This window comes from Phacochoerus africanus, chromosome 8 (genome assembly GCF_016906955.1).
Source record: "Phacochoerus africanus isolate WHEZ1 chromosome 8, ROS_Pafr_v1, whole genome shotgun sequence".
Lineage (NCBI taxonomy): Eukaryota > Metazoa > Chordata > Mammalia > Artiodactyla > Suidae > Phacochoerus > Phacochoerus africanus.
The window spans coordinates 103419190-103431240 of NC_062551.1; the positions used below are offsets into that span (position 1 = coordinate 103419190).

A 12051-nucleotide genomic window follows, 5' to 3' on the forward strand; every position below is an offset into this window, starting at 1 on the left:
ATGCTCAGGTAAACTGGAAAATCTATTAATATAGCACCTGTGTATTTATTTATTTACTTATTGGCTGCACCTGGGGTATGGAGAAATTCCAGGCCAAGGACTGAACCTGCACCACAGTAGAGACCTGAGCCATAGCAATGTCAATGCTAGATCCTTAACTTGCTGCTCTACCTGGGAACTTCACAGCTGTGTATTTTAAAAGTTCCATAGGTACTTCCTTTTAGTTTGGGATCCACTACCATAAATTATAGTGCTAGAGTGATAATAATGGTTGAGGGTTTTTATGCTAATTCACTGTCCTTGCCAAAATAGTTTTCTGTGATTTTCTTTCTTTTCTTTTTCTTTTCTTTTTTTTTTTTTTTTTTTGGCTTTTTAGGGCTGTACCCATGGCATGTGGAAGTTCCCAAGCTGCTAAGTGCTAAAACGGAGCTGCAGCTACTGGTCTACTCCACAGCCCTGGCATCTCTGGATCTGAGTATCATCTGTGACTACACCATAGCCCATGGCAATGCCGGATCCTTAATCCACTGAGCAAGGTCAGGGATTGAACCTGCATCCTAATGGATACTAGGTGGATTCATTTCTGCTGCACCACAATGGGAACTCCTGTGATTTCTTATCAGTTTGTTTAGATGTTCACTTGTCTACAGAGAAGATTTTTCATGCATTCACTGCCATCACTAATAGAAGTGTGAAACTTTATATTGTATATAATTTAAATTTTGATGTCTTTTCTTTCTTTCTTTTCTTTTCTTTTTTTTTTTTGCTTTTTAGAGCTGCACCTTTGGCATATGGAATTTTCTAGGCTGGGGTCAAATCGGAGCTACAGCTTCCGGCCCATGCCATAGCCACAGCAATGTAGGATCCCAGGTTCATCTGCAACCTATACCACAGCTCAGGGCAATGATGGATCCTTAATCTACTGAGCAAGGCCAGGAATCAAACCGGCATCCTCATGGATCCTAGTTGGGTTAACTGCTGAGCCAGGGAAGGATCTCCCGGATGTTCTGACATCCCCCCTTTTTTTTTTTTGTCTTTTTAGGGCTGCACCCTCCGCATATGGAGGTTCCCAGGCTACAGGTCCAATCAGAGCTGTAGCTTCCAGCCTATACCAGAGCCAGAGTAACACAGGATTCAAGCCGTGTCTGCGACCTACACTACAGCTCACCACAACGCTAGATCCTTAATCCACTGAGCAAGGCCAGGGATCAAACCTGCATCCTCATGGACGCTAATTGGGTTCATCAACCGCTGAGGCAGAACGGGAACTCCTGGATATTCTGACATCTTAAAAAAACCTTTCTCTCAGCAAGAGATTGTCCCTCCTGGATGGAGCCAATTCTTAGAGACAGTGAAGGGCCAAGCATGCCTTTGATATACTAATTAACCAATCTAGAGCCAAGCCACCTCCACCTGGCCCTCACACCCCAAGAAGCAACATTCCCCTGCCTTAATCATCTCAGAGCCAGGTACCAGGTACCTAGCTAGAAGCCATGCCTAGAGCCCAAAGACCACTGAAATTATTCAAACTAGTCAATCTTAAACTGTTTACCCCATCATGCTTTTCCTACAGAGACCCTAACAAAGGCTGTGGCTTAAGCACTCTCCTTGCTCCTGTCTTCTGCCTCCTGACCATCCTGATGTTTCTTCTCGTGGTATTGTATGGCATGGTGTGCCTCCTGTTCCTAGGACCTATAGGTATAAATGAACTTTGTTTTCCTGAATCTCCCCTGTGTCTCCCTCTTGCAGCTGCACCTGACCGACTGTCTTATAAAAGAATATAAAACAATCTTCCCACCATCTTACCCAATTTTTTCCTTTTCCTTTTTGCCCATGCCCATGACTTGTGGAAGTTCCGAAGGCAGGGATTAAACCCATGCCAGTGCAGTGACAACACTGGATCCTTAACCCTCTAGGTCACTAGGGAAGTCCCCCAATTACTATTTTAAACATAGCCAGGAGCTAAAGTAATAACCCCAAACTAGATACTACTCAAATTCCTCCACAGTAGAATAATGAAGACAATAAATTATAGTATACTCACACAACGGAATACTATCCTGCAATGAAAATGAACTACCACTACATACACAGTGTTGAACAAAGCTAGACACACAAAGAAGTATGGATTGAATGATTCCATCTACAGAGTATAAACGTATGATTCCACCCACATACATGAGCTGCTTAGAGTAGTCAAATTCACAGAGCCAAAAATGTGGGCAGTTGGAGAGGCACAGAAAGAGGAGAGAATGGGGAGTTGTTGTTTACTGGGTACAGAGTTTCAGTTTTGCAGAAGGAAAAGATTTCTGGAGACTGGCTGTACTTAACACTACTGAACTGTACACCCTAAACATATCATATTAAGATGATAAGCTATGTTGTATGTATTTTACTATAATTTACTATTATTTTTTCAAGTTAGTAGCAATAAACTACTCTTTGCTGGAAAAGTAGGTATCCAAGCATATTAGAACTATATAAAATTAAAAGCAAGCAGGCTCTCGGATGATGATCTGCAGGGGACCTTCCTGTAAAGTATATGCACTTCAGAGCATAGCTCTGCAGATAACTGTATCAGCCAACTAGAAAAAAGGGGACACGGCCTGTAGAAGGGAAAATGAGGGAGGTCACACATCACGCACTCTAAAAAAGTTCTTAGTTGTATCTAGATAGTTACAAACTTTGATATAAAAAGAAGTATTATGATGAATTAATGAAATATTGGTTTATTCAACAAGAACATTATTTTCTTTATTTCAAGGTAAGAATGAAAATATGAGGGAAAACCTACTCCCTGTATATGTATTTCAAAACTACCTGACGTAAGAAAGCTGGAAGTACTGGACAAAAACATCTCATTCATATTTGTTACTGGTTAAGTTTTGATGTCAGAATCTCAATACACAAGCTCCAAATAAAGGATTAAAATCAAATGAGAAATTATTATTTAAGTACTTATGTAACCTACCTATTTGCTCCCCTAAGATCAGGCACTGTTTTGGGATTGGAGCTCCAAATACCATTCCCCGAAGTTTATCCATTGGAGGAGCTTTATTCTGAAGGCCCCCAAACTTTCCATTACTTCGAATGCGATCTCCATCTCTGGTCAGCAGTGTAGGACAGTGTGTAATTTTAACAACCTATTGTAAGTAAATGCATATAGATTAATAAGTCTATAAAATTTATTTCAATCTCTCGAAGAAGGGAGAAATCATTTAAGGGTTCTGAGATAAGAAATGACATGATCTTGAGAGCACTTTCAAGTTAATTAGCTAGTGATGTGTAAGATGACTGGGGTGAAAAACAGAGGCAGGGAGATGAACTAGACTACCTCTCAAGTGTTAGTCTAAACTGGAATAGCGACGATACAAATGGATAAAAAGTGAAATTGACAACTTGACTGATGGCTTGACTGATAAGAAGAAGAGAGACAGGACGAGCCAAAGAGCAATGCGCTTCTGAAATCCAAGGCAGTATCTAGGCAGTATCACTAGCTCAGTTTCCTTCGGTTAGACAGAAGTCTTCCAGATGTCCAAAAGGTAGTAAAAATAATATTATATTACAGAACAAAATACAAACTGAAAAGCAAAGGGATGAATATTCAGAGAACAATACTATGATTTCAGCTGTAGGAAGGAAAAGAACTAGTAAACTGAGAATTTGGGGAACTAGAATTATGTAGTAAAACCTAAGTCATGGAAGGAGAAGTAGAAAGTATTAGTTAAGAACTAAATTCTATAGAGAAGTCAGGGAACAAAACATTTAGTATTTCATGATCTTCAAGAATGTTCTTCAAAAAAAAGTCTAGGGGAGATTTAAAAAAAATAACATGTTCAACTTCACTGGCAACCAGAAGTAGAAATGAAATACCTTGCAATGGAATTCAAATGAAATATTTTCACTCACCCAAATGTTAAAATCCCCCCCTCGCCCCCCGCCACAAACAATATTGGAGAAAGGATCTTCTTGTACTAATCTGCTCTAGGACAGCCCTTCTCAAAGCAAAGGTTAAAAAAAACCCAAAAAACCACTAACATTTTGCATGACCCAGCAATTCCACTTGCAAAAATACCATGAAAAATATCATCACAGATGTGAACAATGTACACTGACATAGTGTTTTAATAATGAAAAATATGAAATTTAGACAACTCAATACATCACATAAATTATGGCAGTGTCACACAAGGAAACAGAAAGCGCACATATAAAAATGACTTTAGAATATTATAACTTAGCAACATGTAAAAATACTTAATCCAATCTAACACTGGGGATTAAGGAGTTTGAGTTATAAAAAATTATATAAAATTTTGGTTTTTTAAAAATGAAAATGGGACACATAATAGAAAATCATGACTAATATTTATTCTTAATATAATTCCAAGACATTTTACAGAGGTTTCCCCATCAATTGGATACTTTTCAAAAATAAAATGTAAATGCAATAGAATACCCTATTTGAAGAAAATCTGTGGTGAATTCTTTGGTGAAATGAATCTTTAGTAAAACTTTCTTAGTTTTGGTTTGGATTTACACGTTTTCTAGAAATTAACATTAAAAATACAGACTGGATTCATTACTATTGTTCATTTATCAGGATTCAGGCAATGTTTTTACACATTCATTACCATTTTATTTTATTTTTTAAATATTTATTTATTTATTTTTGCTTTTTAGGGCTGTACCCGAAGCATCTGGAGGTTCCCAGGCTAGGGATCAAATCGGGAGCTACAGCTGCCGGCCTACTCCACAGCCACAGCAACACAAGATCTGAGGCTTGTTTGTGACCTACGCCACAGTTCACAGCAACACCAGATCCTTAACCCACTGAGCGATGCCAGGGATCTAACCCACAACCTCATGGTTCCTAGTCAGATTCATTTCCACTGCACCACAATGGGAACTCCTCATTACCATTTTAAATAACAAACACACTTAAATTTCTTGTTTATTCTCTTGTCAGAGCGACAATATGAGTGATAAGCCTTTGGTAAGAAGGACAGTTTGGCTCCCCTTTGACAACAATTCTGCAAATACTGGATAGTTTTTCAATTCTCAAACAGCATGGAAGGAAGAGAGAATGAGGAGCTGCTATTTAATGGGTAGAGAGTTCAATTTTGCAAAAAGAGAGTTCTGGAGTTTGGATGCACAACAATGTGAATGTAATTGTCATTTCTGTACACTTAAAAATGGCTCAGATGGTAAATTTTGTTATGTGTATGTTACCATACTTTACCATTAAAAAAAAAAAAACCCTTCAATCTTCAATCCTCACTAAACACTGCATTAGGACAAAAAAGATCATGAAGCTTTTGCAGCTTCAGTGAGTGAACAACAGTGCAACAGCTCTGGGCAATACTTAATTCACAACTGCTGTAAGGATTAGCAAAGGAAAGAATCAACAAGGAGTTGAAGTAGTATAAATTGCCTAAAGAATTTAAGAAAAGAAAGCAATAACAAAGACTACTGGAACCTAACGACATCACCAAGAAAAGTCATAAAAGCTTTTTCTTAGAAGAGCTTTAAAACAACATTTAATTGGTAGAGTGACAAATGACTTCATTCAAAACTTTGGAAGCCAAAAAAATCCATATATGCTATACCAATTATGAAAAAACAAATGCTCTACCTGCTTTTGTCACATTTGCTCTTCAACTTTTTTTGAAGCTATGGATTGATGTCTTTTATCAGTTCTTAAAAGTTTTCAGTCATTAGTTCTTCAAATATTACCTATGATTTTTTCTCTTCCTCCTCTTGGTACTCTGATCAGACTTCTTTTTGGATTTTCTTATTCTTTCTTTCTTTTTCTTTTTCTTTTTTTTTTTTTGTCTTTTTTGCCTTTTCTAGGGCTGCTCCCACGGCATATGGAGGTTCCCAGGCTAGGGGTCTAATTGAAGCTGTAGCTGCTGGCCTACGCCAGAGCCACAGCAACACAGGATCTGAGCCGAGTCTGCAACCTGCACCACAGCTCATGGCAACGCCAGATCCTTAACCCACTCAGCAAGGCCAGGGATCAAACCTGCAACCTCATGGTTCCTAGTTGGATTCATTAACCACTGCACCACGACGGGAACTCCTCCTGGATTTTCTTATTCTATCCTCCCTGACTCTCAACCTCTCTCTCACCTACCTTCTCTCTGGGGTGCAGTCTGAATAATTTTTCTGACCTATCTTCAGATTAACTGAATTTTCTATTAAGCTGTTAAGCCTGCCTAGGATTTAATACTTTATTATATTTTTTATTTTCACATGCTCATTTGGTTAAGTCTACTTGCTCTTATTTTCAATACTTTCATTTTTTAAAATATATTAAATGCACTTTAAAAATACTTGCTCTTATGTTTCATATGAAGATTAACTCAATTTTAAAAGTGAATTCTTTCAGAATTTGTGTTTGCTCTGCTCAGATACCTAAGGACCTAATGAAATCAAATGTTTACCTTGAGGTTTCTTTCTTTCTCTTTTTTTTAATGATCACACCTGTGGCATGTGGAAGTTCCCAGGCCAGGGACTGCATCTGAGACAGCTGAGACCTATGTCACAGTTGAGGCAGCACCAGATCCTTTAACCCACTGAGCTAGACCAAGGATCAAACCTGCACCTCTGCAGCGACCTGAGCTGTTGCAGTCAGATTCTTAACCCACCACACCATTGCAAGAACTCCTACCTTGAAGCTTCTCAGATCATTCAAGTATTACAAATGCAGGTTGCACACAGACATGAGAGCCAATTTGTTCATGTTGGTGAATTTTCTTGGAAAATAGTTTAATTTTTTTTTTCTTTTACACTTAGTGCCAAAGTTCAAGAAAGACAATTTTTCTGCAGTCTCTAGAGGCACTTGGAATTGAGACGGAGGTGGCAATCTAATTTTCTGGTTTACTCTTACACCTCAGGAAAGAGGTCTTCTATCAAATACCCCACTTAAGTCCTGGATTTTGTGTCTCACCCTCTGAGCCTTTCAAGGGAGTGAAAACTGATGTTCAAGTTTATTCAGTGTGACAATGTTCTCAAAGCAAAATCTAGCTTTAGTGTTATGTTTATCTCTCTGGGTTTCCACATTCACTGAGAACTCTTACTTTCTTGCCAGTTTCCTGTACTAAGATATGTATCTTAAAGAGAGCCAGAAATAGCCTTCTGAAATGGTCTTTTAGTTCATCTCTGGTAGAATTTCCTCTGGCTATCCCAGCTGTCTAGTCCACTGTGTATAACCCTCAGTGCCTAGCACTGTGCCTGGTGATATGATGGAGCCAGCATTTACTGGGTCGTGAGAACCGGGCCTCCTGGATGCCTCATTCAATGACAGCATGTAGACAGGTGGAAGTCAGCCATATTAGTATTCACACTAAGAGGACTGGCAAAAGCTACAGATCAGGGTCCCACCACGCCACTCTCTAGAGCCAGCTGCCGAAGATTTAAGAGCGTACCACTGCATCTCAAACACAGTGAGTGTCCACGTAACTAACCAAACTAGAATTTTTCAGTTATTATCCAACCTGTTAATTCTATCCTCACTAGTAAGCTTCTCATCTTCTCCCAACTGATCCCATGTTGTTATAACATTTAATGGGCTTGGTATCTAGTCTATAATTTAGATCATATAAACATGTTAATCTTCCACCCACAACTGTTTGCTGGTATTGCATACTACAGCCATTATTAGGCTCAAAAGGAACTATTCATGAAGATGCCAAACACTTTTCCCCAACTTGTTTAGTTTTCAATAATCTCACTAATTTAGCTCTCTAAAATTCAAGACACATTCACTACATCTTCTTAACTGGGCCCAAAGAAAAACTGCTCTAACTAGTTCTAGTTCTTCTGCCATGTAGTACAACTTGATTCAGACCCATCATTTGTTTTGAACTTAAGGTTTCTTATCTAAAAAGTGAGAGTAGGTGGATTCTAAGGTATTCATGATTTTAAAATATACTGTTTATAGACACTGGATCATATTTTAAACTGGCCTGTTTTCTCTTAAATAACTGCATTCTTACTCATTTTCAGTTATTGAAATTTGCAAGCCTATGTTTTCATACATGTTTATCATTTGGCATTTCCAAGCCTCCAACACCATACTATTAAATTTAATACTTTTTGGTATCAAAGAATTCAAGAGCTTTGGATTTCACATCCAAAGAGACCTTTCCTTTATTGAAATTTATTCAATTTCTTTTTTTACGATTTTATTCAATCTTTTTTTTTTTCTTTTTAAAGGCCGCACTTGAGGCATATGAAAGTTCCCAGGCTAGGGGTCAAATTGGAGCTGCAGATGAGGCCTATGCCACAGCTACAGCAACGTGGGATCCAAGCTGCATCTGTAACCTACATGGCAGATTGCAGCAACACTGGATCCTTAATCCACTGAGCAAGGCCAGGGATTGAACCCGCATCCTCACAGACACTATGTCAGATCCTTAACCCACCAAGCCCCAAAAGGAATTCCTATTCAAACTTTACAACAGTCCTCTGAAAGGCCCTTCTTCATGGTAGATTGCCTTTCTTTCCTCATTAAGTAAAACTCAAGAGTAATATAGAAGAGACAATCCTTCTTAATATATACAACAGTACATATAACATATTTTCTCAGCTTGTTTAAAGTACAAATGCTTATTTTTAAAAGGGTGTCATCTTACACACATTTTGTACATCTTCCTTGTCAGGGCTTATCAATCCACTATACATCTTTTTAACAGCTACATACCACTCTACTACATAAATTACTATAGTAGAGTTGCGAAATCCTAAACGATAGAAATTTACATAGTTTCCAAAATTTCCCATCAAAAATTCTTAAACATTCTAATGAATATTCTTATATATATCTTCATATACTTGTAGGAGTTTGTCTGTAAGATAAATTATTCAATTCGTTGTGATGGTATAAAGATGGCAGCAACTTCTTGGCTCCTCCCATGAAGACGAAGGAGAGAGTCTACTCAACTTCCCCATTTCCCTGCTTGGATTTGGGCTGGCCAGATTCTGACCAACTGAATGTAGTTTCTGACACTGGGATTTCAGAGATCTTCGACTTCTGTCTTCACTACTATAACTTCCCTTCTTAGAACCCAGATGCCATTTTAAAAAGCCCTAGCAGGAGTACCTGTCGTGGCTCAGTGGTTAACGAACCCAACTAGGAACCAAGAGGAGGCGGGTTCGATCCCTGGCCTTGCTCTGTGGGTTAAGGATCTAGCACTGCCGTGAGCTGTGGTGTAGGTCACAGACGAGGCTCGGATCTGGCATGGCTGTGGCTGTGGCATAGGCCGGCAGCTGTAGCTCCGATTAGACCCCTAACCTGGGAACCTCCATATGTCTTGGATGCAGCCCTAAAAATACAAAAGACAAAAGCCCTAGTAGCCACAAGGAGAGGCTTGCATGGAGAGATCTGTCTTCCAGTCAACAACTCCAGCTTAGTGCCTAGTTACTAGCCGGTACCAACTAGCCAAGTATGAGTGGGAGATTAAGTGAAGTAGGAACTAATTCATTTTCAAAAATAATTTCGAGTAAATATTTCCAACCCAGAACCTGCTGAGCTGGCCTCTTTTTCCTCCTTAGCCTGGTCAGCTAATAAAATGTTCCTGCAAAAGAAATGGAAAGCTTCAGGGCTGAGATCAAATCCATGGTACAGCCAGTAAAATGTGGCCTCAGAGTTGAAGTCAAGTCAAAGAAGACCCCAGAAAGACTTAAGGCACCGCTTTCTAGATCCTCTCAGCTAGGAAAAAAAAGGTTTCCAAAAACCTTAATGGCATTGTCTCAGTGCCTCTGAGGAAGGGATGAGAACAATAACTCCAGCAAAGAGCACCAGCTGAGCTTCTGGCCAACTCCAGCTGAATCCCTACATGGCAAACAAAACCTATTGCCAACTGTGTGAAGCATTTTGGAGCCATTTCCCCAGCCAACATTACTTGGGGAAACTCACTGAGAAATGAGAACTAAGATGTTGTTAACTGTTTAAAGCCACTAACTTTTGAAGTATTTATTACGCAGCAATAGACAACAAACATTTATACTTCCAAACTGCTCTCCAAAGGTGTTATGGGTATATCCCTCAAAATCCCTATGTTGAAGTCCTAAACCCCAGTTCCTCAAAAATGTGACCTTATTTTAAGATTGGGTCTTTACAGAAGTAATCAAGTTAAAATGAGGTCATCAAGAGTAGGCTCTACTCCAGTGAGTAGTGTCCCTATAAGATGGGGAAATTTGGACACAGACATGTCTAGAGGTGCTCAGAGAGAAAATGACCATTTACTAACCAAATAGAAAGGCTTGGAACAGACGCTTCCTCTCACAGCCCCTGAAAAGATCTGACACTGCTCACACCTTGAATTTGTTCTTCAAGCCTGTGGAGCTCTGGGGCAACACATTTTTATTGTTTAAGCTATGCAGTCTGTGGTACTTTGTTACAGCAGTCCTAATAACTAATAACCAAGGACTACACCAAATTACATTTCCAACAATATTATCTGAAGGTACTCTTTCAATGACACCATCGATCATAAACATTCAGTCTTACTCAATTTCATAGCCCCAAAACATCTCATTTTAATTTGCATCTTGGGAAATTCATTCATACATTTTGCCCAAATTTATGCTGTTTATCAATTTATAAATTTGACTTTGAGATGAATCATTTGCATACATATCATAAAATTATTTCTATATATATATAGGGTTCTAATATACTGAATTTTTAAAATACACATTAAAAGTGGAGCTACAAATTAAAAAATTCGAATACATACCTCTTTTCTATAATGATTGGCAGCGTCCAAATTATCCAAAATAATGGTGTCTCCTAACAGCATACCAAACACTAAAAAATTCAATAAGCAAAATTTAAAAATTATTATCTTTTTTGGTCATATTAAAATACTAACACGAACTTCTGGTGCTAAGCATTCTATAGTGTACACAGAAGTCAAAATACAATGATTGTGCACATGAAATTTATATAATGTTATAAACCAGTTACCTCAATTTAAAAAAAAGAAAAAAAAGAAACAGAATGCCGGCCATGTAAATAATTTTAAATTCTCTATTAGTTATGTTATTAAAAGGGGAAAGCAATTGAAACAATTTAACAATGTATTTTATTTAATCTAATATACTCAAAATATTATTCCAAAATTTTTTTTTTTTTTTTGCTATTTCTTGGGTCGCTCCTGAGGCATATGGAGGTTCCCAGGCTAGGGGTCCAATTGGAGCTGTAGCCACTGGCGTACACCAGAGCCACAGCAACGCGGGATCCAAGCCGAGTCTGCAACCTACACCACAGCTCACGGCAATGCTGGATAGTTAATCCACTGAGCAAGGGCAGGGACCGAACCTGCAACCTCATGGTTCCTAGTCGGATTCGTTAACCACTGCACCATGACAGGAACTCCCTATTCCAAAAAATTTAACACTAGGTTTTCTTAGAAATAGTTCTAACGTTAGAATTTTTCTTTTTTGTCTTTTTAGGGCACCATCTGCATCTTATGGAGGTTCCCATGCTAGGGGTCTAACCGTAGCTGTAGCTGCTGGCCTCCACCACAGCCACAGCAATGTGGGATCCAAGCCGCGTCTGCCACCTATACCACAGTTCATGGCAACACTGGATCCTTAACCCACTGATCAAGGCCAGGGATCAAACTCACGTCCTCATAAATACTAGTTGGGTTTGTTAACCACTGAACCACAATGGGAACTCTCAGAATTTTATTCGATACTTTCCTCTCTAACAGGAAAAAATAAGTAAATTTTTTTTTTCTTTCTTTCCACGGCCGCACTTGCAGCATACGGAAATTCCTGGGCTAGTGGTTGAATCAGAGCTGTAGCTGAGGCCTATGGCAACAGCCATGGCAACACCAGATCCAAGCTGCATCTGCAACTTATGCTTCATCCTTAACCCAGTGAGCGAGGCCAGGTATCAAATCCATATATCCTCGCAGAGATTATATCAGGTCCTTAACCTCCTGAACTGCAACAGGAGCTCCAAGGAAAGTAAATATTAATAAAGCTATCATTTATAAAATAAATAGGAACATAAATCTTCATAATCAGTATTTA

General features: G+C 38.8%; 1 protein-coding gene across 5 annotated transcripts in view; it reads right to left on the minus strand.

Annotated features, from left to right (window-relative positions):
- The window catches only part of SMCHD1 (structural maintenance of chromosomes flexible hinge domain containing 1), a 151793-nt gene that overhangs the window by 15483 nt on the left and 124259 nt on the right, over positions 1-12051 (minus strand). For all 5 annotated transcript variants that reach the window (XR_007136643.1, XR_007136645.1, XR_007136644.1 and 2 more), the window contains 2 exons: positions 10746-10816; positions 2972-3143 (listed from right to left, as the gene is read on the minus strand). Coding sequence is in view for 1 of the 5 variants with exons in the window: in XM_047793835.1 (XP_047649791.1) it covers positions 2972-3143; positions 10746-10816 (243 nt within the window). In the remaining 4 variants the exon portion in view is untranslated. The remainder of the gene's footprint in view (positions 1-2971; positions 3144-10745; positions 10817-12051) is intronic.